The sequence below is a fragment of the Mandrillus leucophaeus genome, unplaced genomic scaffold (genome assembly GCF_000951045.1).
Source record: "Mandrillus leucophaeus isolate KB7577 unplaced genomic scaffold, Mleu.le_1.0 Scaffold661, whole genome shotgun sequence".
In the NCBI taxonomy this organism is placed as follows: Eukaryota; Metazoa; Chordata; class Mammalia; order Primates; family Cercopithecidae; genus Mandrillus; species Mandrillus leucophaeus.
The window spans coordinates 1,651,628-1,678,686 of NW_012107153.1; the positions used below are offsets into that span (position 1 = coordinate 1,651,628).

The window sequence follows — 27,059 nt, forward strand, 5'->3', positions numbered from 1 at the left end:
CTGAGTAGCTGGGATTACAGGCGTCCACCACCACACACAGCTAATTTTTGTATTTTTAGTAGAGATGGGGTTTCACCATGTTGGCCAGGCTAGTCTCGAACTCCTGACCTCAGGTGATCTGCCCACCTCAGCCTCCCAAAGTAAAGTGCTGGGATTACAGATGTAAGTCTAATTTAATTCACGTATTTAAATACTTTTATTTCCAAAGGAGGTTAATGGTAAATGTGATCATCAAGTCAAGCATGACCTTCTGCTTGTAAACACATTGATTTTAACCAGAGTTCAGTGCGTGTCCTGCCTAGGTGTGGTGGTTCACACCTGTAATCCTACCACTTTGGGAGGCCTAGGTGGGAGGATAGCTTGAGGCCAGGAGTTCAAGACCATTGTGGTCAACAGAGCAAGACCCTGTCTCTGCAAAAACTAAACTAAACAGAGCAAGACCCTGTCTCTGCAAAAACTAAACTAAACCAAAAAAAAAAAAAAAATTAGCCAGGCACAGCAGTGTGCACCTGTAGTAGCAGCTACTCAGGAGGCTAAGGCAGGAGGATCGCTTAATCCCAGGAGAGCAAGCCTGCAGTAAGCTACGATCACCCTGCTGTACTCCAGCCTGGGTGACAGAGCAATACACCATTTAAAAAAAAAAAAAAAAGAAAAAAAGAAAAAAAAAAAAAGCACGTGTCCTAACCAAAGATCTCTATTGACTCAAACTTGTGCCCAAGAATAGCAGTCAGAAAGTTTATTAAATAAATGATTTAGTTTCACATTCAATTGATTCACAACAGATTTAGATTCACATTCAAAATCTGAAACAATTCATTATAAAGTTTACCTTACAGTTTTATGAGGTAAAATTTATTAGGCAAATTAAGTGGCATTACTATATATACTAAAATATAACAAATAATCTGTATCAGTACAGTGTGGGGATCAGGAACTGGGGATCTAGAAATGGGCCTGATTCAAATCCCATTTTTGCTTTTTAATCTCTAGTCTGATTTTGGTTACTTAACATATCAAAGTCTCAGTTTCCTCATCTATAAAATAAATATTACAATATAAACCTAATAGGATTTTTGTGGAGTCCAAAGGAGATAATGCATGTACTATAAACTTAACTTTTTTTCCTCCTAAATTCACATGTTTAAACCCTTACCTCCAATATGCTTGTATTTGGAGATAGGACCTCTAGGATGTAATTAAGGTTAAATGAGATCATAAGGATGGGGCTGTAATCTGACAGACTTGGTGACCTTATGAGAAAAGGAAGAATGTATGTACAAAGAAGAGGTCATATGAGCACACAGCAAGAAGGTGGCTGCCTACAAGCCAAGAGAAGAGGCTTCAGAATGAAACTTACTGTACTGGCACCTTGATCTTGGACTTCCCAGTCTCCAGAATTGTGAGAAATAAATTTCTGTTGTTTAAGCCACCCTGTCTATAGTATCTTGTTATAGCAGCCTGAACAGACCAATACAGATTTTGGTACTGAGAAGAGGAGTACTGCTGTAACAAATACCCAAAAATGTGGAAGTGGCCTTAGAACTAGGTAATGAGTAGAGACTGGGGAAGTTTTAAGGTGTATTCTAGAAGAAAGCATAGATGGCTGTGAACAGAATGTTGGTAGAACTATTTATTCTGATGAGGTCTCAGATGGAAATCAGGAAGATGTTACTGCAAATTGGGAGAACTGGGAGAAAGGTGTTCCTTGTTATAAATGGTAAAGAACTTGACTGAACTGTGTTCTAGTATTTTGAAGAAGGTAGAATTTGTTGAGTAAAAAAATTGACTATTTATCTGAGGAGATTTCTAAGCAAAATGTTGAAGGAGTGGCTCAGTTCCTCCTGACTGCTTATGGTAAAATACAAAAGGAGAGAGATGAATTGAAGAAGGAATTGTTAAGCAAAAAGGAACTGGAACTTAAACATTTGGAAAATTCTGAGTCTTTATGTATTGCAATAAATGAGGAAGCTTGTGCTGGAGACAACACTAGGGTGTGGCTGGATTATCTATCACTCCTTAAGATTACTTATGATATTAACCAGCCATCTCAGCAGAAGTCAGGAATAGAGTTTGGATAAAAGCAGCAGAAATATTACCAGTTTGGACCAAAGAGAACAGGACAGTATGGTATAGTTATTTGGCTGCAAACATGGTTTATCCTTCAAGAAAAAGGGAAGAACGACCCTGAGGGTGATACAGAGATCACCAAGGCTGCCATTCCTACTATAGGCCCAGAGTACACAGGCCTGGAGGCTAAGGCTGCCTCTACCTTGGTTTCAGAAGGTGAGACTGACATCCAACAGAGCCACATGGGTGGGGCCACCACCCTAGCCAAAGGATGTGGCCACCTTACAGAGCTGTGGGGGTGATGCTGCTTTCCCAGTGAACCTGAAAGGCAGAGTATTGAATCAAAGAGGATTATTCTTGAGCCTTAAGAGCTAATGGAGTTTGCCTTGCTAGGTTTTGGACTTGCTTGGGACCTGCGACCCCTTTATTTCTTCCAATTTCTCCCTTTGGAATGGGAATGTCTATTGGCTTCCTGTAGCACCATTATATTTTGGAAGCACATAGCTTGTCTGGTTTCATAGTTTCACAACTGGAAATAAATTTTGCCTCAAGATGAATAATACTGCTAGTCTAACCCACATCTAATTTTATTTAGATGAAACTTTGGACTTTAGATTTTAAGTTGATGCTAGAATTAGTTAATTTATTTTGAGGCCATTGGGATGGTATAAGTGTGAGAAGGATGTGAGTTTTGGGGGTCAACAGTGGAATGATGTAGACTGAATTGTGTTCCCCCCTAATATGTTTAAGCTCTAACCTCCAACATGACTGTAATTGGAGATAGGGGATAAGGGTGGGGCTCTAATATGATAGGATTGGGGGCCTTATTACAACAGAGAAGGCTGTGTGAGCACACAACAAGAGGTCAGCTACTCGCAAGGCAAGAGAAGAGGGCTCAAAATGAAACTTACGTTGCTGGCACCTCGATCTTGGACTTTCCAGCCTCCAGAATAGTGAGAAAGTAAATTTCTTTTATTTATGCTATTCAAGGTATGGTATTTTGTTATGGCAGCCAAACAGACTAATGCAGAAAGTAAAACTCTTGGCATGTAGTAGAAATCAATTAGACAGATATGCAATATAGATATAAACTGAGTAATGGGAGGGAATATTTATCCCATTTAAAAGGATAAGCTGCTTTTAGGAAAATAAAGTTACAGCTAAGGCACTTTGGAGATAGTCCTAGTTTACAGCATTTTAGAGTTGCTCTTCCACAAAAATATAATAAAAACAAGCAGCACTTGTTTTGAATTCATATTTTTTTACTATTATTTCATTTATAATATATTATAGAGTAATACAGTAATACAGTCATGTGCAATATAGCAACATTTTCCTTAATAACGAACAGCATATACAATGGTGGTCCTATAAGATTATAATGGAGCTGAAAAATTCCTATCACCTACTGATGTTGTAGCCATTGTAATGCCACAGCACAGTGAATTACTTATGTATTTGTGATGACACTGGTATAAACAAACCGACTGTGCTGTCAGCTGTATAAAAGTGTAGCACAGGCCACGTGTGATGGCTCACATCTGTAATCCCAGAACTTTGGGAGGCTGAGGCAGGTGGATCACCTGAGGTCAGGAGTTCAAGACCAGCCTGACCAATATGGTGAAACCCCGTCTCTACTAAAAACACAAAAATTAGCCAGTCATGGTAGCGTGCACCTGTAGCCTCAGCTACTTGGGAGGCTGAAACAGGAGAATTGTGTGAACCCGGGAGGCGGAGGTTGCAGTGAGCTGAGATTGTGCCACTGTACTCCAGCCTGGGCAATACAGCGAGACTCTATCTCAAAAAAAGAAAAAAAAATAGAAAAAAGAAAAAAATGTATAGCACAGACAATTATATACAGTACACAATAATTGATAATGATAACAAATTACTGTGTTACTGGTTTATGTATTTACTGTACTACACATTTTATCATTATTTTAAAATCTACTCCTACTTATATAAAAAATGTTAGCTGTAAAACAGCCTTGGGCAGGTCCCTCAGGAGGTAATCCAGAAGAAGGCATTGTTATCATAGGAGATGACAGCTCCCTATGTGTGACTGCACCTGAAGATCCTGCAGTGGGATAAGATGTAGAGGTGGAAGACAGTGATACTGATGATCCTGACCCTCTGTAGGCCTAGGCTAACGTGTGTATTTGTGTTTTAGTTTTTAACAAAAAAGTTTAAATAGCAAAGAATACATAAAATAAAAAATTTAAAAACAGAGAAAAGCTTATGTAATAAGGATATAAAGAAAAACAGTTTCATATAGCTGTACAATGTGTTTGTGTTTTAAGTGAAGTGTTATAAAAGAGTCAAAAAGTTTAAAAAGTTTAAGAGTTTATAAAGTAAAAGAATGGAAGCTAAGGTTAATTTATTATTGAAGAGTTTTTTTTTTTTTTTTTTTTTTTTTTTTTTCAGGCTGGAGTGCAGTGGCGTGATCTCATCTCGCTGCAACCTCCACCTCCTGAGTTCAAACGATTCTCCTGCCTCAGTGCCTCAGCCTCCCAAGTAGCTGGAATTACAGGTGTGTGCCACCATGCCCAGCTGATTTTTTGTACTTTTAGTAGAGACGGGGTTTCATTGTGTTAGCCAGGATGGTCTCGATCTCTTGACCTCATGATCCGGGAAATATAAATATTTTAAAATAAATTTAGTGTAGCCTAAGTTTACAGTGTTTATAACATTCTAGTAGTGTAATGTCCTAGGCCTTCACATTCACTCACCACTCACTCATTGACTCACCTAGAGCAACTTCCAGTCCTGCAAGTTCTATTCATGGTAAGTACTCTCAACAGGTATACCATTCTTTATCTTTTATACTGTATTTTACTGTGCCTTTTCTATGTTTAGGTAGGTTTAGATACACAAATACTTACCATTATGTTACAACTGCTTACAGTATTCTGTACAGTAACATGCTGTACAGGTTTGTAGCCTGGAGTAATAGGCTATACCACATAGCCTAGGTGGTATACCATATAGGTTTGTGTAAATACAGTCTATCATGTTTGCACAACAATGAAATCACCTAATGATGCACTTCTCAGAATGTATCCCCCTTGGTAAGTGATACATGACTGTGGCAATATTATATTGCTATACATTAAAATAGTAATTTTATAAAAATATAGTTATATTCATATTATAGTATTACATCCTTATACTATTGCTATTATATTTATAACAAATATTATTAATATTAATAATTATGTAGGCCTGATAGTGTATTATCCCAGTGAAATGTTTTCACCTTAAGGTTCGATATGTACTTAAAAATAAGTCTATTGTTTGTTAAAACTATCTAATAATTCATGGTTTTATCAATTACAACAGGTCCCTGTTGTAGTTTCTTTCTGTCCAATAGTCTCTCAACTTGACAAATCTTTAGGAGCATGAATTTCCATATTTCAAAAAATGAAAAGATAAATCTCACTGGAAACTGTGGTTGGGCAGTTACAATATGGAGACAAGTTAGATTCACTATGCTTTGCTTCCTGTGAATGCAATGGCACCATATACGTGTGTCCTAGTATAAGTGACATTTATATGTAATATTAAGCTTAAATTTACAGTATCCATTGTCCTTTTGGAATATTTTAGTAATGGAAGTTTATTCTTTCACAGGTATCACGGTTACATTTATACATACCGAGTGTCCCAGACAGAAACAGGTTCTTGGAGTGCTGAGGTATAGTTTTATTTATTTTTGCTTCTGGGGGTGTCAAGGAGGTGTTTGAAATTTAGGCTGGTTTTATAAAAGAGCAAATTCTACATTATGAAGTATTCATAAGGTTGAAATATTTAAAGCTCCAATCAAAAATTGTTCTTGGGTCATTAAGAAAGCTTTAGAGAATTTTGGTCCCAGTCCTGTTTAGTCACCATTTTGCAGAGTTGTATGACTTCAGGAGAAAGATAAAAATGTTGAAGGGTTATGTCAAACTTTTAGTGACTATGTGAAATCTTAGAAAGCATATCAAAAGCAGGTAGAATAATTAAATGAACAGTTATTTACCAGATGATACCAATATGTGTGTTGGTATTATGGGAGATTAAAAACCATGATGCTTGTTTTCTAAGAGACTACAATATCCTTGGGAAGTTATAACTTGAAATTAAACAGTTATGAGTGGAAGAAACTCGGCTTTGGGAAGAAATTAGGCAAATCTGGATTCCAGGTCTGGTCTCCCCTCCTCTCTGATAGGTCTATGATCTTGGGCAGGTTACTTGACTTTTCTGTGAGCCAGTTTCTTCATTTGTAAACTGAGCCTAAGAATCCTCCCTTATGCACAGGGCTCATTTTGAAGAGTAAATAAGATAGCACACATAAAGAAGCTCTTTGCCATAGGGCCTGGCACACAGTGAGCCCTCAAAAAAGTGAACTCCTGAAAGTTGCCACAGCTCCTATTAATAACTCAATCTATACATTTAAAATTTTCTGAAGTCTATACTTCAAAAAGTTAAAATAGCTCTCCCGTTTACTAATTTATCAGTAAATTGGAAAGCACAAATTACAGACCACAAATGTTTTGAACCACTGAGATGAACTAGGCCAAGTTTTCAAACATACTTTTGCTGTATTATGTAAGGATGATTAAAACTATAATACTAACTAAAGATAAAGTTATGCCATTTCTAATCAAAATGATTTATAGCTATTTATTTAAAAAAATTCTCTGTATCACTGCAGAGATGATTGAATAAGAAATTAAACTTTATTATGAAGAAAGTTACATGTAACATATACTGACAAAAACACACACACACATATATGTTTGTATATTATTTCACCAGAAATAGCTCTTCTACCCAGAGAAATACCCTTCAGCTGCTGAAGAATATTATGTAACGAAAGGATCTTAAATCCTTAGGGTTTAACAACTTTGTTTTTAAACTTGTTTTCCTGCATTTTGAGTATAACATCATATGAGATTGTTACATGCTTGTGATCATGTTAAAGAAGAGAGGGCTTATTGAACACAAATGCCCCCTCATCCTGTTGTCTGATCTGACCTTGTTTATTTAATAATATTGTAATTTTCTGCATCAAGAGAGCAGAAGATTGGCATGACTTATCCCCAAATAGAAAATAGTTTAAAAAGTTCTTTAATTTTTGAAATGCATATTGCGTTTTTTTCTATCTACTAAATTTACCTTATTAGCAGTGCTGTTCTAAGGTGAATATTAAACTAGTATATATTCTCAGAGCTCATATCACCTGACTGGAAGAAATTTCTCTAGAGCATATTGAAAACCAGCTGTGATCTAATACATGTTTCCATGGATAACTAAGAGGTGACAGTATGGGAGATGTGCAAATTTGAAGAATAGCTGAGTTCAGTGACAGGATGAGAGTTGTCAGTGGTACAATTCTTGTGATAAATGTATTTTCAAAGCTGGATAAATGATAGATATTAATACTGATTTTTGGAACAATGTTTTAGTTTGCCATGCTGCAGGAAAAATCAGGGCAGTAACACGCCATCATCTGTGCATATATTGTGCTAGAAATGTAGGTAAGTGAGATTTGTTTTAAAGAGTGTAATGAAATCGAACCCTGGCCCCACAGAATTATGAAAGACAGATATCATGTGTATTTCTAGTTTTAGAGAGATTTTTAGGTTAAATCATTGCCTAGTGTATTATCTCATATGACTCAGACTAAAATTTTGCTAAATTGTTAATTTAGATAATTCTACAATCTACTTTCCCTTATTAATATGTGAATTGTTGGCAATACATTATTTAAAATGTACTGACATCACAACAGTGATGTCACCCTGTTGACGTCACTGTCTTCAGGCTTTACTGGGTATATGATCAGGAGATCAGCAGATGTTAAATAATTGTCCTTATTAATCTAAGTAAAACACTGTAAAATAGGCCAGTCATTTGCTTATGAAACATCAGATCCCCAATTCAAATAGCTTCCATACCTCCAGTGCTATTATTCCTCTCTGTTAGCATGGATAATCAAGTGTTAACTACATATCAGTACCCATAAAAATGATGCTTCTCTGTTTTGTTTTGTTTTGAGGCAGAGTCTCACTCTGTCGCTCAGGCTGGAGTGGTGGAATGGCACGATCTTGGCTCACTGTAACCTCTGCCTCCCAGGTTCAAGGGATTCTCGTGCCTCAGCCTCCCAAGTAGCTGGGATTACAGGTGTGCGCCACCACGCCCGGCTAATTTTCATATTTTTAGTAAAGCTGGGGTTTCACCATGTTGCCCAGGCTGGTCTTGAACTCCTGAATTCAGGTGATCCACTGGTCTCAGCCTCCCAAAATGCTGGGATTACAGGTGTGAGCCACTGTGCCCGGCTTTGCTTCTGTTGATAAATGGTTTTACAAGCCACAAGAACAGCCAAAAAGATGTGTGGTTTGAAATCTTTCCACACTTGGGGAGTGTACAGTTTCTCTTCTGGTTGATGACCCTAGCTTCGCTAGATCCTGTTTGACCCAGTTCTAATCTGAAAGGCAAGAGACTGGGTCCTGGGATTCAGAGCCAGTTCTGCCTCTGGTTGTCTGTGTGACTTTGGGCAAGCTGATTAATTTCTTTACATTCACATTTTCTTATCTGTCAAATGGGAATAACTGAATAAGCCAATAACTGCCATTTTGTGAGGAAATAGTGAAGGCAAGAGATAGGAATGTGCTTTGCAAATGAAAAAGTGCACTGAGGAGAGTATAAGGAGGCAATTTGTGCCTATGGCCTGCATTTGCAATTTGGAGATTCTATCTTGGAACCAAAGAACTGTTTGGATTTCTGCAAGAATGGCCATGTTATTTTGGATGAGTTCTCAATCAAGCTTTAGGAAGGTGGAGGGTAGGTGAGAGAGTGGGGTGGAGCTGGGTGAGAGAGTGTTCTACATCTACTGTGAACATATGGGGGAACACTAATATAGAGCTAAAGAGAATTTTTGTCATGTTTTCAATGAAAAATTACCCCAACATAAGGAAATGACTGAGAGTTACTATGGATAGTGTAGTATGCTATCTTCAGCATACCACTCTCTAGCTGACAGAAGTCTTCATGCCAGCCTTCATGTTTTCTCATTAAATTCTAAAAAAACAAACAGCTCCCACCTCAAAAATCTTCCAGATGGAATAGCTGAAAAACAACTTTAAAAAAAAATACTAGTCATTGTTCAATTGCTCATAGCAATACTACTTTATTTTATGTAAAATGACAGTTTTGAGCTGATGCCTGAAGCTTGGCTCATAAGCTTTTGCAGGAAATTGTTGTTGATTTCAGGCAGTGTCTTTGCAAGACAACTGATGTCAGGAAAGGAATACATTTTAATAGTTACCTGCAAATAACTGTCTCTTTAAAAATACACAAATAAATAAAGGTGACCTTATATAGTCTTTCATTTTCATGTCATAGAGAAAACCTTGTTACAGTGACATGCTGATGAAGAGAATAATTTTGGGAGTATAGGGAAGTTTCCCAAGGAGGAAAAATTTTAATGTGAATAATGACACAGGAAATATTATGAGGTGAAAGAGTATGAGGACTGAACTAGCCGTGCACTGTGTGTATCATAACAGCCAATTTTTAATTTCCTGTGTACCATTTTATATTGTGGGATGATGGCAGGGAGGATGGGTTGTTGGTTTTTCTTTTGTTGTTGTTCCTCAGGCTTTTTATTAATGACCTGTAGGATCTGGTTTTTTTTTTTTTTTTCCTGTTTAACTGCATCCCCTCTGTTGGTGAATTCATTGTGGGTAATGGCCTGTATACCCTTAGAGGTTTGAGATGTCTGATGGGGAGCAGGCAGGAAGGGCAGGGCGATGAGCAAGAGCTTGTACAAACTAATACCACCCTTGGGAGAACTGAAATGACAGCTCATTAGCTCCTCTTGCAGGGAAATTCAGCCAACCAAAGTAAACTCTTCTGGAATGTTGTTTTTCCTTCTTTCTTATGTTTTCAAATATTTCAACAAGTTACACAACTGTTACCTCTCTTAGCATCCCTAGCACATTTTGTAGGTCTTTTTGTATCATTTTGAGATAGGTAAATAATTTTCTTGGCCTTTTATTTTCCAGACAGCACCTGGGGTACATAAAAGATATTTCCGGAAAATAAAAAATCTCATTTCAGCATTTCAGAAGCCAGATCAAGGCATTGTAATACCTCTGCAGTATCCAGTTGAGAAGAAGTCCTCAGCTAGAAGTACACAAGGTACTACAGGTATGATTTACTCTTAATTTTTGACAGGGTTTGGAAGCTCAGATTTATGAGTCAACCTATTCATAACCATGTAATCAATTAGAAGTTATGTAAGAAAAATGCAATGAGAAAGTAGATGTAGCCAGCAAGTCAAATGAGAGGTGACAATTTATGTGCTATAATTTTAATTTATTATTCTATAAACTTTTAATAAATTGCTGTAAAATCATCAAAAATTCTATAAGCCCATAACATTTTAACTGCTCTTGTCTGTCTCATCTTGTTCTTTCCTGTTCCTTTTATAGGTAGCTAAGTATCATTTCACTTCACTAATTCAGACACAAATAATGTGAAAGATGGTATAATTCAGAGAACACCTGAGCTGTGCTTTACCTTTGCTTAGTAAACTGTTTTTTTCCTACAGGGACATGAAAGCTAACGTTAGCCTGGCACACACGATTCTGGTTTCTGAATCGGTGGTGCTTGAATTAATGACATTTTTCTGAAGCAAAGGAAATTAAATAGTAGACTTTATTGTTCCACTGGCACAAATTATTACATATCCTGAGCAAACCTATTTTAGTGTATGTGTCGTGCTAAAGACTGAATACCAGCCAATGTCTGTAGCTATCTGATACGTGGCTGTTTACTCCTCTATTGAATGGGGTTTATCATTTGTTTGGAGTAAGAGGATCGGCCTTGATTGAAACAATAAATAGTTATGATAAAAGAAAATGAGTTGTTATGTCCCTTTTTGACAGGGACCTAGGCTCAGGCATAAACTGACAATTAGACTCAAGTGGTGAATTAAATTAATGAATAGCCTTTTTAATACAAATGCAAATAGAACTCTAATTTCCAAGTTGGCTAGTTGTTTTTTTCTGCCTAGTATTCCATTCTTCATAACTCAATTTTAAATAATAGTTGCTTGTGGTATATTATTGTGTTGTGTCATTGTGAGTTTTATGCAGTTGGACATTTTATAAGTATGCGTTAATCTATAATTTTAATAGCTTGCAAGTTTATTTTTTCTTGATTTTTGTTATTTTTCTTTAGGGATAAGAGAAGATCCTGATGTCTGCCTGAAAGCCCCATGAAGAAAAATAAAACACCTTGTACTTTATTTTCTATAATTTAAATATATGCTAAGTCTTATATATTGTAGATAATACAGTTCAGTGAGCTACAAATGAATTTCTAAAGCCATTGTAGTCCTGTAATGGAAGCATCTAGCATGATGTCAAAGCTGAAATGGACTTTTGTACATAGTGAGGAGCTTTGAAATGAGGATTGGGAAAAAGTAATTCCATAGGTTATTTTCAGTTATTATATTTACAAATGGGAAACAATTTAAAGCATAATGAATACTTTATAAATGATTAATGTCAATTCTTGCCAAATATAAATAAAAATAATCCTCAGTTTTTGTGAAAAGCTCCATTTTTAGTGAAATATTATTTGATAGCTACTAATTTTAAAATGTCTTGCTTGATTGTATGGTGGGAAGTTGGCTGGTGTCCCTTGTCTTTGCCAAGTTCTCCACTAGCTATGGTGTCATAGGCTCTTTTGGGATTTTTGAAGCTGTATACTGTGTGTTAAAACAAGCACTAGAAAAAGAGTGAAGGATTTCTGTTTAATTCTGAAAGCAACCTTCTTGCCTAGTGTTCTGATGTTGGACAGTAAAATCCACAGACCAACCTGGAGTTGAAAATCTTATAATTTAAGATACGCTCTAAACATGTTTATCGTATTTGATGCTACAGGATTTGAAATTGTATTACAAATCCAATGAAATGAGTTTTTCTTTTCATTTACCTCTGCCCGAGTTGTTTCTACTACATGGAAAACCTCATTTTGAAGGGAAACTTCAGCAGCTGCAGCTCATGAATAACTGATTTGTAACCAGCCTCCTTTTGAAGTAACCCTACAAAACCACTGGAAAGTTTATGATTATATTAAGTTTTTAAAAAAATTCCAAGTGATTGAAACCTACATGAGAGTCAGAATTTTATGTGGTATTTTCTTCTCACATTTATATTTTCATGATTTGTGATTGATTATATGTCACTTTGCTACAGGGTTCACAGAATTCATTCACTCAACAATGCAATAGGACACTGAGGGTATAGAAGTAAAAACACCTTGTCCCTGCTCTCAGTTCACTGTCTCGTTGGACGAGAAAACAATAACGATAGAAGACAGTGAAAGAAAATAACAATAAAAGACAAGGAAACAATAACAATGAAAGTTGATAAGTACATGATAGATGAGGTTCCCGTGTGTAGGTAGATCTGGTCTTTAGAGCCAGATAGATCTGGTCTTTAGAGGCAGAACGAGTCAATGCAAATACTCTGGTCCGTGGGCCATATGAAAAGGCTAAGCTTCACTGTAAAATAATAACTTGGAATTTTGGGTTGTGTATGAGTGTTGGTGAACTTGGTTTTAAGTAGTGAACTGTTGAGAGACAGAGCTACTCTTCATGTACTGTCAAGACCTGATTTCTGAGCATTTAATATGGATGCTGTGGGAGTGAAAAAGTGGAGTATGGCCCCAGTAATGCATTATGGGTGGTTTACCATTTCTTGAGGTAAAAGCATCACTTTAACTTGTAAAGGAATTTAAAAATCCTACTTTCATACTAAGTTGCATAGGTTTAATAATTTTTAATTATATGGCTTGAGTTTAAATTGTAATAAGTGTAACTAATTCTAACTCTATAATGTGTTCATTCTGGAATAATCCTAAACATATGAATTATGTTTGCATGTTCACTTCCAAGAGCCTTTTTTTAAAAAAAAGCTTTTTTTGAATCAAGTCTTTCACATTTAAATAAAGTGTTTGAAAGCCTTATTTACCTAATTTGTCTTGAAATATTCCTTATAATTCCTTATAAAAATATTCAGAGACTGATGCTATTAATAAACCAAATAAAGGATTGATGATTATCTTATCTTTTTGGAGTGATTCCCTGGAAAAGGTAAGTGCTTTTTCGATTTTGTTGCTGTCAAAGTTCCCAGTTGATGAGCCTACTCCCTGTCTTCTTTGGCTGACCTTTTATTCATCAAGGTTTTTTTTTTTTTCACCTTTTCTTTCCCAACATGAGCATCCCTGCTATTTTCCAGTATGTAATAACTTGCACCTTTACAGAAAGGTCATATCCTTGCCATATCTAAAATATTGCCATGTAACATATTGTAAGATGCTGAGTCAAGGTAGAAAAATGCACAATATATTTCCAAGTGTGCAGCTCTCTTCAGAAAAAAAAGTGTGTCAGCAAGCCCAAAAAGGAACATGACAGCTTATCAAATACTTATTCATTTCCTCTGAAATTTGCTCTTAAGAGATAAGGTCAGTACGGAGACAAGCTTAGGTAATTGTCTGTTTGGCTGTTACAGGCAGGGAAACTTTGTGGTAGTGCATAGGTAGAATAAGTCCATAGAGAATGCCTCTGATTAAGTCCTCTGCTCTAAATAAAGGGCTGGATTTAAGACATTCTTTGGGGTAGAATGGACACAGAATTAAAAATGTGAGGAACAGCTTTAAACTCTGTTAATAATGTTTCAACATCAGCTTATGTTTTATTTGATTCACTTTGTTAAGCTTAGAATCCAGTCTACTACTAGTACAACCCAGATTTGCCCTTGAGCATTTCAAGGTTATGGGATGCCTGGTCTTCCTGTTAGGATGCTATACATTCAACTTTGACACCTATATTTTCTCTTGCAGTAAATGGGGTACCATTATTTTGCAGTTTGCAACTAGGGGGGAAGTCAAACTACCCAGTTTGGATATTTTCCTAATTTGGGGTCATTGGCCAAACTTGTAGTAAAAGGCTAATTCTTATCATTAGGTCATTTAGTTCTTAAATGAAGGTTTTTTTTTTTTTTTTTTTAATGTAACAAGATACAATAAGCCTGACCAACTGTTTGGATAGAACCCATTAACATATATGGAATTGAGATATATATACATCTTGGTTGCACACATACACACAGAAATAGAACTGTTTTCTCACAAGATGACAAAAGGCTATAGTACGTATCACATTCAGTATTGGACAGAGAGAGTAAAAGCAGGAGTGCATGAGATCTGATTTTTTTTTTTTTAGTCACCTGGTGGGCCATTTAAACATTTTTTTTATTTTTATTTTTATTTTACTTTAAGTTCTGGGATACATGTGCTGAATGTGCAGGTTTGTTACATAGGTATACATGTGCCATGGTGGTTTGCTGTACCTATCAACCTGTCATCTAGGTTTTAAGCCCAGCATGCATTAGGTATTTGTCCTAATGCTCTCCTTCCCCTTGCCACCCACCTCCTGACAGGTCCCAGTGTGTGATGTTCCCCTCCCTGTGTCTATGTGTTCTCATTGTTCAACTCCCACTGTTTTTCATCTTTGTCACTGATTATCCACGTGACCTTAGGTAAGTCAGTCTGTTACTGTTATTGTATTTGCCAAGTAGGAATAATTAAGTCGTACTAACCTCACAAGATTATTAAGGTACAATAATTTACATATATATGTGTGTGTAGTTATAGATATGTATAACTTTAAGGTAGTAATATTACTGAATGTTTAAATAACATTGATATTCACAGATCTCTAAAAGGGAGAGTGAATAGGGAAGGAATATACAAAAATCTCCTATTTCCTTTAATAATTATCTCCCTATAGGAGCTCCTGCCCTTTTAAAAAATACCCTGAGTGTGAGGTGGGATGCATATTTTGAAAAAAATCCAGATGATTAATACTAACAACCCCCTACTCCCATTATTTTTTACTGATGGGTTGTGTTGAGATGATCAAGGTTGTCTTCTGCTCCATGATTCTTTTCACTATATATATACATAGTGAAACACACACACACACATAAAAAAGCAGCAGGGCATTTTGAAGTGTAAATTGCAGGATTCCAAGTTTCAGTAATGGGCTGTTTGGACTATATGTGCTCCGCTAGTATGAAGATGAATTTTTGAAGATCTGTTGGCCAGATTTCCCAGCGTCACTTGTAAATGTCTTCTTGTGAAAAACAAGTGCCAAATGGCAATTGTAATTGCATAGGATTTTTTTAGTGTTTCATGATTGCCTCCCCTCCCTGACACCCTTCCCCACGGGCTGCCGCCCCAACATCCATTTTTTTGCCAGTGTGTTTGGACACCCTGAACTCCTATATCTCTCCCACCCCATTTTTATAATTTTTTATTTTCTTTCTATTGCTGAGAAAGGCACCAAAAGCAGAGCGAAGCCTTTTTAAAAGTCATAGCCTAGAGGCATTTACATTTGCAGCAGCTACTCTTCTTTGTTTATTAAATGGTCATTTGTGTCAGAGATCCTATTTGTATGAAAAATAAAAATGAAGAGACGTCTGCCTAGGATTAGTGACTTTTTTATTTCTGTACCTACATTTTCAAGATGATGTGTTTTTATTGTTCCCTGTTAGTGAGCCACTTGTCCTATCTAAGGTGACCAGACTGACTTGAGAAGGCAGTTTGGCGCATGAATAAAATGGGACACATTTTTCATTGGCAATTTTATTTTTTAAAAATGAAATATTCAAAGTACTTTTCTTTCAAATATCAACACATAATGTTTAACTTTAAATATTTACAGCATGTTGTTGTGATGCTCTTGTAGAAAAATGCATGCTTCTGGCCTGAAAGCCAGAGCAAAATGCAAAAGACCATTTAACTGCAGCCAGAGAACATGAACCTGTACAGTATCCAGTCACTTTTCATCACAGGAGAGCAGGAATACAAAATTGGAACCTATTGTTTCCTAGCAACATGGCTCAGACCATTATAACACAATTTTCAATATGATTAGAACCTCTAACTGTTGTTATACAGAAACTGAAAACTTGGCATACACTGTAAACATCTTTACTTTTCATGAGAAAGTAAGCAGCTAAAAAGAATGTTTTTCTGACATAAAGGCTATACTTCTCTTTTTCGCCTTCTCTCTTACTGATGCTTTTGCCAGAAGAATAGTAAAGATTTAGACGTTGTCATGATTCATACAAGTAAAATATTTTTCAAGGACACAATCTGATATACTAACATTTATTTAAGAGGTTAAAGTCCACCACTAAATCTAAGGAAAGATTTTTAACTGCCAAACACATTTCCTTTGACAAATAATGTAAGATGACAACTGCCAAGACAAAATCCACAGCAAGTTTAACTCTAAGTATTTTCAGTTACTGTTTAGAAAGTAATTTCTTCATATAAACAGTAGTATATTTGGTCCTTAATAGCTTTCACATGAAGGACACACTGAAATAATAGTCACTATTTATGGTTGAATTCTTTTTTGTTGTTTTCTGTATTTTTAAATTTTACTTTGCTTTTTTTTTCGTTTTTTGTTTTTTGCTTTTTTTCTGTTTTTTTGTTTTTGTTTGTTTTTTTGTTTGTTTTCTTTGCAGAAGAAAGAACCTTTACAGAAGGCTGTGGAAGAGCTGAAGTACTAGTCAGGTCAGCTATGTGTATGTGAATTTCTTCAAGAAAACAGGAATGTTCCATTCAATCTGTAGCCTTATGTCTTTCCACAAGCTATATATAATATGCTCCAATCTCTCCAAAATTTTCTTTTCAATACTTCATTACTATACTTTTGCTTCTATTACCAATGAACTCCTTTACAATCACCCTTACATGGACACATCTTCATAAATGCAAAAACTTTGCCCTGACTCTCTTAAGTGATATTATAGTGGGGCCTGATCTAGTTAAAAATACACTTTTAGAAAAAGAAAGTAAAAAAGAAAAAGAGTCAAAATAACATGATGGAATGCTTGAAACTGTGTCAACAGTGATCAAAAAGTCTCATGAAAATTATAACTTAATTTCATACTTCTCTACATAGGTAGCATGTGAATTCCAAATTATACATCATTGTCAAGTTTTCATACATTTGGCTATGTTGTATATATTATATATATGTAGTCTATATATTATAGATCGTCTAGATAAATTGACAGCAAAGGACACACTTATTTTATACATTTTTTGGGTTAAAAATAAATCATATACTTATTTATATGGCAAGTGTTTTGTTGAAAGTTAGTATGAATTGAGATTTACTTCCCTTTCCTTCAAGAGTCATGCTTCTAATCAATAACGATTAGAATGACAACTAAAAATAAACATATTTAAATGTGTTAAACTTTGAACTTTTCAGTTCATTTGGATCTCTAGACTGTAGTGCAAGAGTGAAAACAAAACAAAACAAAATAGAAAAGCACAAACAAAATGGGCTTAACTAGGAAAAAGAAACAACCATGGAGTATTCCTTGCCTCCAGCCCAGAATGTTCTTCATAGGAGAGTCTAACTACTATGCTCTCACTTTAACTTACTCGAATGGTGTGTGGCTGTGCAGTGTCAGCCATCTGTCTGCTGGGTATGAGAAATTCATATGTTTCTCTGAAAAATGCTTTTACTTTCATCAGGAAATGCAAATGAATTGTTCTTTCAATAATTTAAACTTCAGAACTGCAAGTCAATGAAGGCATTCTTTCTATTCAGCTGAATAGGAAGTGATATACTCAATATCTCCATGTTCTTGTTAAGAAATGCCAAAATGTTTCTCTTCGATTTACTACTCATTAGTGCTAACCTTTTTTTTTTTTTCTTTCCTCCCTCGAACTTTAGGAGTTGTAAAAAGAATAATAATAGTTCAAGGCAGTATTAAAACCACAGCTGTAAGTAATAAAAAGTGCATTTCCTGAATATAATACAAATGTAACTTTAAGAAACTAAAGGCACGAACCAACTAAATATGTATTACAAACTAGAAATCCACAGTTCAAGGTAATCACTATTAAGTAAAAGCTTCAAATACTTGTTTCTGATGGATACTTAAAGCAGTTTGAAAATGATACATCATCAGTGAATTGCAAAAAAGTATAATTGCTTAAAATATAAGCAAAATAGACTCTAATATTGACATTTTGGATTCGTGATAAAATACATAATCACATTTATGAATGCACTCTCTATATACAGTTCACAAATTATTTTTCCATTAATTTAAAAGAACATCAGAGGTTCTAGGAACTTAAGGTCCATTTTTAGGTTGGTGTGGAGGTATTCAAATTTTCAACAAGTTTGTTAGTAATTTTAGAATTCCCATTCTGAATAAATACTGTACCATTAACACAGGCCTGATTCAGGAAAAACCCAATAATATGATTTTAGTATGGATTAGCAATATATCAAGTTGGTATGTTTCCAGTTATAAAGAGAGATGAGTTCATCATGAATTCTCTTTCTCAGAATACATGTGTAAGTGGTATTCTAACCCAAAGGTTTTGAAAATGAAATGTTTGAATACACCCTTCCCTACTGTTTGCCAGGGTCATTTCCTTTCCCTTGCTTTCCTTTGTGTAGTAGGAGGCAGATTCTTGAAAACCTTAACATGAGCTTATGACTTTGCATATTTTCAAAGAAACTGTCATCGCAAAGCAAGGCAATGACCCCACACTGCATTTAGGTAGCAGCTGGAAAGAATCCAAACTAACATTCCATCATAAATTTGCCTTCAGACATAGCAAATGTTCAGACTCGGTGATGAAAGTGCAGAAGCTGGCTCAGGGGAATTTTCTACGGGCCACATTGTGCTGTCATGTATTTTCATTTGTGGTAACTTACAATTACACAGCATTTTACAAACTGTCTCTTTGTCACTGGGCACAAATCTTTCAGCTCACCAAGGGGCTTCTTTTACTGCAGGATTCCTAGAGATTGAGAAACTGCAGCTGATATTAACACTAATCCTGACCTTTCTCCAAATTTTAAATGATCACAGAACAAATAACCCGTCCTGGAAAACAGTTATTTTCCTAGGCAGTAGAGATGATTAAATAAAAATAAATGGGTAAGGACGGAGAACGAAAATAACTAACCATATAAATTATTTTAGTAAAAATGAGTCTGCGTCTCTATAATTAGTTGAAATGTTTGTGGTTGGAAAGGATTCACTTGATTCGATTTCCTGAATATGGCTGGGAGATGTTCAATACAGAATTGTACATTTGAAAGATAAATCTAAGTGGGCTGAAACAATGTGGCAGCAACTGCTGTGATGTTTGGTCTGGTCTTCCCTTTAGTACTTTCACTTAAGTACTAGGTGTATTTTTTCAAAGTTTTGGCTCTTATGAATTTCTGCAGTAGTAGTTAATGTATGTATCGGCATCCCAGGCACGTATGCCTGCTAAAGCCTCTTTTTGTTTTTGTACCAGAATCATACTTTTAAGTAAATTACCTTTCATGTGCACAAAACCATTGGATTAGTGTATAGATGCTGAATCACTAATGTGAAACTATGACCAAAATACATCCTATATATAAATGAGAAATTCCTACCCAGGTTAATAAAAGCTACGTTTACATGATACCAATACAGCTGGACAACTTAGTAAAAAGTTGAGTCAAAACAGGTTGTGTGAGAGAGGTCACACTGGCCAGCTGCTTTGGTATCACGTACACATGAGCAAATAGTGGCTATTCAGTCTGGTTACCACACCCACAGGGAAGCATGGTAGACAGAACCCAGCCACCACATGCCAAAACACAGCACAACAATATGGCATTTACTTTAACAAGCAAGGAGGAATAATCAAGAAGGAAGGGCAATTGGGTCCTGACTCTAGGAGATGGTGGCTGAAGACATTTTACACTGTTTTTAAGTTTCCTATAACAGATCTGGAAAATGTGAAAGGGCTGGCAGTCTTTTGAAATGCAAGGTTCAGATACTACTGCACCACCTATTCAAATAGCCCACAATTTCTGCCAACAGTTAAGGATGAAACTGCTTGTCACAATAGAAATAGAGAACCTTGGGTTCTTTCTGGATATTGGAACATATGCATGGCTCGGCAAATTGAAAGTGGTGCTTTCCGAAAACTGTTTTTAGCTGTTTGAGTTCTACTTGTGTTATTTTGAATACTGCCACACAAGAACTAAAAATCTCTGTCATTTCTTAAAGAGTTTAAACAAACAATATTAAAATACCATCTTCCGTCACATTGAAAGGCAGTTGGATATGTTTTTCCTCCATATTTACATATACAGAGTTCTGATCTAGAAAACCAATACAATAAACCATTTTATGTTTTAAAAACAGGCAGTCTTTGGTGACGCAAAGGCAGAGATTTTTTTTGTTACCTCCTGCCTATTTCGCTCTGTCTCATAAAGTGAATATTGTTGGCACTGTCAGAAAGTTCTAAATACTGCTCAACAGACAAAACAAAATACCCATCATAACCTTGTACCCGCCCAGTGCTCAAAAGCTGCTGCTTTTCCCCTTCTGTCCATGCCCTAATCCCCTCTTCCCCCTCTTGCAGCCTTCTTTGTTCCTTAGTCCAGGCCTGGGCCACGGCACGCTGTCTGGCGATCTCCAACACGTGATTCTTTTCCTCTTCGACAGTTGTCCCGTACCGGATGTTGAAGCACAGGGCTCCATGCTGGAGCTGAATATCTGCAAACCGTCTAGTCCTCCCATTCAACACAGAAGTCATCTGGGACACAGTGACATTGACACCATTCTCCAGAATTCGCCTCCCCCCAGTGTTACCAATGAGCACCAGGTCTTCCTCCAGAGATCCAAGCTTAATGAAGTAATGAGTGTCCCTCCCCTCTATGGTAAAATGTAGGTTTTCCAGGTAATGGGCATTATTGAGAATGGCAGCAAGCCGCCTGCTATCTTCATTGGCTACTCCTATAATATCAGCTGTTACTATGCCATCCTTGATGGCAAATTTTATACCTTTCCCAAAAACAGAAGGGACAGCAGCAAACCTTGGTTGCTTCCCTCCTTCAAGGCACCGTCCATCATTGTATCGGGGAGTCATAGGTAGTTGGTCCAAGGAAATGAAATTCCTGAGCTGTTTCTGGAGTTCACACTGAATGCCCAGGATAGTCTAGGAAAGAGAGGCACAGAGCAGATGCAGCATGGAGTTAGACATCTGTCAGATACTTGGTGATTGTGGAAAGGACAGGCTTGCAAGGTTGCTTCCTTCTCTCTTTAATTTGCCAGTGAGTGATTTAAAAATCAGCCAGATTTGGAATCTCTTCATCAGAGATTTGGAAAAGACTAACCTAGCATTCTTATGTCTTGGTGGAGTTAAGCATGAAGAAATACGTTTAAACTTGAAATCACAGAATTGCAGAGCTGGAAGGCACATTAAGTGGGTCCAGCTCTCCCAAAACACAGGCATTTTATTTTCACTGATTTCACTCACATTGACTAGATGTTATTACTACATGTAGAGTAATACTTAGGCACAGCGAGGCACACAGAAATGCATAAGGCATAGTTTCTACTTTAAAGAGTTTAAGACCTTATAATTAACTACGGCAAATCAGACAGAAATTCACTGATCTTTTTAGGTGGACTTAAAAAAAAACCTTTTTATTTTTGGCAATTTTCAAACATACTAAGAAATAAAGAGAAAAGACTAATGAACCTCCAAGTATCCATTACGAAGCTTCAGCAATTTTCAACATTTTGCTAAATGTTTTTTAGAAGGACTTTTAATTACAAAAAGCATTTACATCTTTACAAAGGGATGGATTTATAGGACCTATCTAGAACTTCCTGTCCCTTATAATTTTTTAGACTTAAATTTCAAGGTCTCACACCCACATTTTAGTTTTATTGTATCAAGCTCATTTTGTTTTTGCAAACACAGATATTCACATTTCTTTCAGTTGAAAGAAAAAGCTCCTTCTTATTTTCGTTTGTACCTCACACGTCTGATGAAATCATCTGCTGAATCTTAAATGTTTTGATGTTCTTATTTTTTTCCAAAACTGTACCCTTGTAATATTCATTATTTTTGCTTCATTGTGCTTATGTATTTTTTCTTTATCAGAATAATTTTATTCTGTTATTCCCATGCTCTTAAGACATCATCCCCTAAATTATTTTACAGTTGGAAATCTGATGTTTTCATGTCTCTTACTGAACAATTTTCTCTAGGTAGAATCCATAATTGCTCTTGGTAGCCCATTTCAGAATTTTAAAAGTACAGTTCCTCTTTCCTCTTATTTACCTATTGCAGCAGTCATCAAGTAACCTGTTAATCTTTTTTCCCCCAAAATTCCAATTCTCTGATCTTTTTCTCATGAAGCTTTTTTTCTACCTTCTCATTAATTGTGCACATTTTAGTGAATATTCAAGAAGACTAAAATGTCAGTAAGCAAATATATGTAAATATAATTTCTAGGTATGGAATGCCCTTGTTTCAGCCTGTTGTTTCAGGCAACAAATGCCTGTTGTTTCAGCTAAAAAGAGGTGATAAAACTTTTACTAACCTTTCCAGGATCCCACTCTTGAGTTTTTGTCTGAAGCCGTAGAAGCTCATAAGTTAATTCTAAATTTTCTAATTCAGGTTTGGGAAATCCAGGTAGTACATTGTGTAACTGGAAACCAAATAGCTCCAACCAACTTCTGATGTCTGTGAGACACAATATTAAAAAAGAAAATGAAAAAATCCCATACTTTATAACCTTTGTTGAAGACTTGAAAGATACCTCTCCTGCCTTCAAACTGTTTAGGCAATAGAAGTTAGGAATAAAACTTTTATTTATTTATTTATTTATTTATTTATTTATTTATTTATTTATTTATGAGATGTAGTCTCAGTCTGTTGCCCAGGCTGGAGTACAGTGGTGTAATCTTGGTTCACTGCAACCTCCATCTTCTGGGTTCAAGTGATTCTCCTGCCTCAGCCTCCTGAGTAGCCTCCTGAGTAGCTGGGATTATAGGCACGTGCCACCACAACTGGCTAATTTTTGTATTTTTAGTAGAGATGGGGTTTCACCATGTTGGCCAGGCTGGTCTTGAACTCCTGGCCTCAAGTGATCTGCCTGCCTCAGCCTCCCAATGTTGGGATTACAGGCGTGAGCCACCGCACCCAGCCTGAAACTCCCCTTTATATGACCCATACTAAAACACCTGATCCTCTCTCTACAAGGAAAAATTTTGATTTGTGGATAACCCTGGATTATAAGCTCAGCCTACTACATTGAAATTCCTAATGTGATAGTGGTACTAAGGCCACATGGATCATCATATTAGGTTTATATGATGAAACAGAATCCTGAATTTTTCTTTTACATAATTATTCATATAAGCATGTAAGAGTAAAACACAGAAACAGCTAAAAAAAAATGTAGCAGGATGCAAAAGCATTATGTTTTATGTTAACATGCATGTTTTGCTCACTCCAAAAAACTAAGGAAGACAGCAAATGCACAATAACCTGTGGGCTAACTGTCAGGAAGAGGAAGCATATTTACAAAGGCATTGAGATTCTGTGATAAAATCAACAGCACTGAGTTACTCAGGTTTAGTTTAAAGTTTTAAATAGTTTAAATACCTGTGGTATACTTTGCAACATCTTGAATTTTGCCAACTGGGTAGTTATTTTCAAAGGAGTAGAGGTTGAATGGTTTAGGAAGGAGGTTCAACTGTTTCCATATGTGATGATTAGGCGTTGTCCATCTGCCAGCGACAACATCATAATCCCTTTGCCCCAGGTGCACTAATTTAGTAAGGAAATCATAGAGTCCTCCATGAAAACCAATAATGACCTGAAAGTCAGGGTAAGTGTCATGATAGATATCGCCATAAGGTGTGTATAGTATCTCCTTTATGACCTGACCTCGGCTGCTGAACACAGCTAGTGGGGTACCTGTATTATCACAGGCTACGTAATATTCTTCACCACTGCTTAACTCCATGGCAATAAGGTGACCTTGGAGATCATAATACAGAGATGTAATCTCCGAGCTTGTGTGGTTGTACAAATGAGTAACTCTTATGGGGTTGGTAAGGTCTGCATAAAAGAACTGAAGGTGCTGCCCTAGGCTGGACTTACTCGCGACGCGTCGCCCAAGCCCATCATAGTAATACTGCACAGTCCAGCCAGAAGCCTTATTGTAGGCTTTCTGCAGCAGGCCATTAGAATTATATTCAAAAATGTCATTTCCCCTCTGCCTCAGAAAGCCATCTTCATCCATTTTATACTGAATTTCTCCTAATCTGGTGATGCGGTCTCGGAGGTCATATCGGAGAGGAGTAAGACGAGCACTATTCCCATGGCTTAAGAGGTTGATGTTTCCATTCAGATCATAACTATAACGCCACTGGGTTTTGTCATTTACAGAAACAGTTTGAAGTTGCCCATCAGCATCATATTCATAGAAGTACCTTGTTATATTGGCATCTACTCCTACCCTTATGTCACATATTACCATGCGGCCCACATTATCATATTGAATAGTCATCCAGTAGGCAATTGCCTTTAGGATTTCATATTGGACTTCAATGACTTGTCCATTGGCACTGAAGATTTTCGTGTGTTTCATCACTGTAGTAGTTATGACCTGATTTAAATCATAATTAATTACACTGAATTTTCCAAACTGCTCTGTTCTGCCAGAGACATCAACATATCGGTACAGATCTATAGGCAAAGGGGTTTCATTGATTACAGCTTGCATGCTGGTGACACGGAAATTGTTGTAGCTGTAGTCGAACCGTGCATTCACAAGACCTTCTTCACTGAATCTGAAAATCTGGCGTCCAATAAGAGGTCCTATAGGAACCGAAACAAAAACAGTAAGAAGCTAGGTGATCAGTATGGAAGAGTCAGAAAGGTCTAGTGTTATTTTATTTAGTACCGGTGCTTTTATATTCATAATAAAATATTAGAGATTGATCTCTGATATCAAATGCCTGGGCATATTATCTCCTGGATATATATTCTCATAGTGGTAATCCTCAAATATAAAAAAATTAAAATACTGTATAGTTATAGAACATTTTAATTATAGAAACTACAGAAGTAATAACATCCAGTAGCCCAGAGTGATGAAATTGATATTATGAACATGTTTTCTTGCTATAATCACTTGACAAAAATGCTTTCATTTCATTTAACCTTTGCTACAAAGTCAGAGGGTCAGGTTTTGACAAATTCCAGCATTAAAGTAACTGGATTTCGGCATTCTATAAACCCAAAGGGTAAAATACATTAGAAAGTTCTGACTTGTGAAGATATTTTGTCATCAACTGAGGCTTATAAAGGTTACACAGGGCTTGAGCTAGTTTCAGTGAGACTTATATCTTGCAGTTTCATCTTTGAGAAGATTTGGTGCTGAGCAGGAATGGGTATACGGTTACACTAGGCACTTGGATTTCAAATTACTTGAGAGCTGAAAGAAAGAAATGCACTATATGTTTTTAAGAAATCAGTTTTCATCAGACTATAACATGCTTTAAATTTTCAATGTCAGATACTTTGATAAGTAAAGTGAAAGTTGGGTTGAAGGTGTGTAGATTAATGCTTCTATCTCACACTGTGGTCAGTAAAAATGTCATAAGAAAATAGTGATGTTGTTGTAGACATCATCACTCTTTCACAACAAACCTGTTTGCCTGTATCTGATTGTGCAGATGAATCCGTCATGCATCAGGTGTATTGTCTTAATCACTCCAGAAGACTCTTCATATGTTAATGTGACCTGAGTGGTATCATAGAGCACCTCAGAAAGCCTTGCTTGCTTGGTGTACTTGTACAAGACTCTGCGCCCTGTCCCCAGATGCAGGGTCTGTAGCAATCGGCCATCTCGACTATAGTCTTGGATAAAAGAAGTGCTACTGTCAGGTGGGGTGTAGATGTTCCGGTAGTAGCCCACTGAAAGCATGGTTTGTAAGCTGTGACGCACCATGCTAGGCATGGTGACTGAGAGCAGACAATCTGGTTGGTCATACTCAAAGATATAACGCCGCTGGCTATGTAAGAGAAGCATCACAGACTGAAACGAGACAAAGGCAGAATAGCACATTATGGACAACTAAAGTTGAGGCGATTAAAGAAAATACACATTCATCCATTCAACACAAATTAATCAAGCACTTTCTGTGTGCCAGACACTGTGGCAAATCCTAGTGGATACAGTAGTGCACAATAGTGGTGTCTATCTTCATGAAATTTACAGTTTTAATGGAGGAGAAAGACAAGCAACCAAGCAATTACAATATAGTGTGAAATGTATTATGACGGGGGAGTTACAGAGTGCTTCTGAAAGGCAGAGAAAGACCAACTTACTCAGACTTGAGAGACCAGAAAAGGCTTATTGGATAAAGTGGCATCTGAGTTGAGACATAAAGATTGCCTGGGGATTGTCCAGGCAAAGGCAGGGAGCCTGGGGCAGGGGTAGGGAAAGAGTATTCTTGGCAGAGAGCACAGCCTTGTGAGGGTCTGGATATGAAAAAGAACACGGTTTTTTCAGAGAATGAGAGAAATTTTGTGTGGCTACAGCTTGAGTGTGTTGGGAATGGTGGGAATGGCAGGAGATGACGTCAGCTACGTAGGCTGAGTCCAGATCATGCTAGGCTTTCTAAGCCACACTAAGGAGTTTGGATTCAAGTATGTTGGCAACAGGGAGTCATCAAAGGGTTTCTGTTTTATTTCATTATTTTTTAGAGCCAGGGTCTCACTGTGTTGCCCAGGCTGGAGTGCAGTGGTATAGTCATAGTTCACTGCAGCCTCAAACTCCTGAGCTTAGGCCATCCTCCTGTCTCAGCCTCCTGCGTAGCTGGGACTACCAATGTGTGCCACTGCATCTGGCACTCTTGAAGGGTCTTAAAAAAGTTAAGGGACGGTTGCAAGAGGGCACGTGCAAGCTGGGAGAAACCGTCAAGTTGGTATTTTAGAAAGGTTGCTTCAATGTGCATATGTTTCAGAGGAAGGTAAATGGATGGCAGGGCATTTCACAAATTAATTTATAGTTACCATAAAGTATTGATTGA

The 27,059-nt window shown here is 36.7% G+C and overlaps 2 protein-coding genes across 5 annotated transcripts in view; one reads left to right on the forward strand and one right to left on the reverse strand.

Annotated features, from left to right (window-relative positions):
- SH2D1A (SH2 domain containing 1A) overlaps window positions 1–12,481 on the forward strand; it is a 31,619-nt gene extending 19,138 nt beyond the window's left edge. The window contains exons 2-4 of one of the 3 annotated variants that reach the window (XM_012001512.1): window positions 5,698–5,761; window positions 10,116–10,251; window positions 11,296–12,481. In XM_012001512.1, the coding sequence (XP_011856902.1) occupies window positions 5,698–5,761; window positions 10,116–10,251; window positions 11,296–11,336 (241 nt within the window). In that variant the 3' untranslated portion in view covers window positions 11,337–12,481. Of the gene's footprint in view, window positions 1–5,697; window positions 5,762–10,115; window positions 10,261–11,295 lie in introns of all 3 variants that reach the window. The other 2 variants (XM_012001510.1, XM_012001511.1) reach the window with 2 other exon arrangements.
- A 3,274-nt stretch (window positions 12,482–15,755) lies between these two features.
- The window catches only part of TENM1 (teneurin transmembrane protein 1), a 274,157-nt gene continuing 262,853 nt past the window's right edge, over window positions 15,756–27,059 (reverse strand). For both annotated transcript variants that reach the window (XM_012001514.1, XM_012001513.1), the window contains 4 exons: window positions 25,675–26,062; window positions 23,620–24,840; window positions 22,553–22,695; window positions 15,756–21,156 (listed from right to left, as the gene is read on the reverse strand). In XM_012001514.1, coding sequence (XP_011856904.1) covers window positions 20,398–21,156; window positions 22,553–22,695; window positions 23,620–24,840; window positions 25,675–26,062 — 2,511 coding nt within the window. In that variant the 3' untranslated portion in view covers window positions 15,756–20,397. The remainder of the gene's footprint in view (window positions 21,157–22,552; window positions 22,696–23,619; window positions 24,841–25,674; window positions 26,063–27,059) is intronic.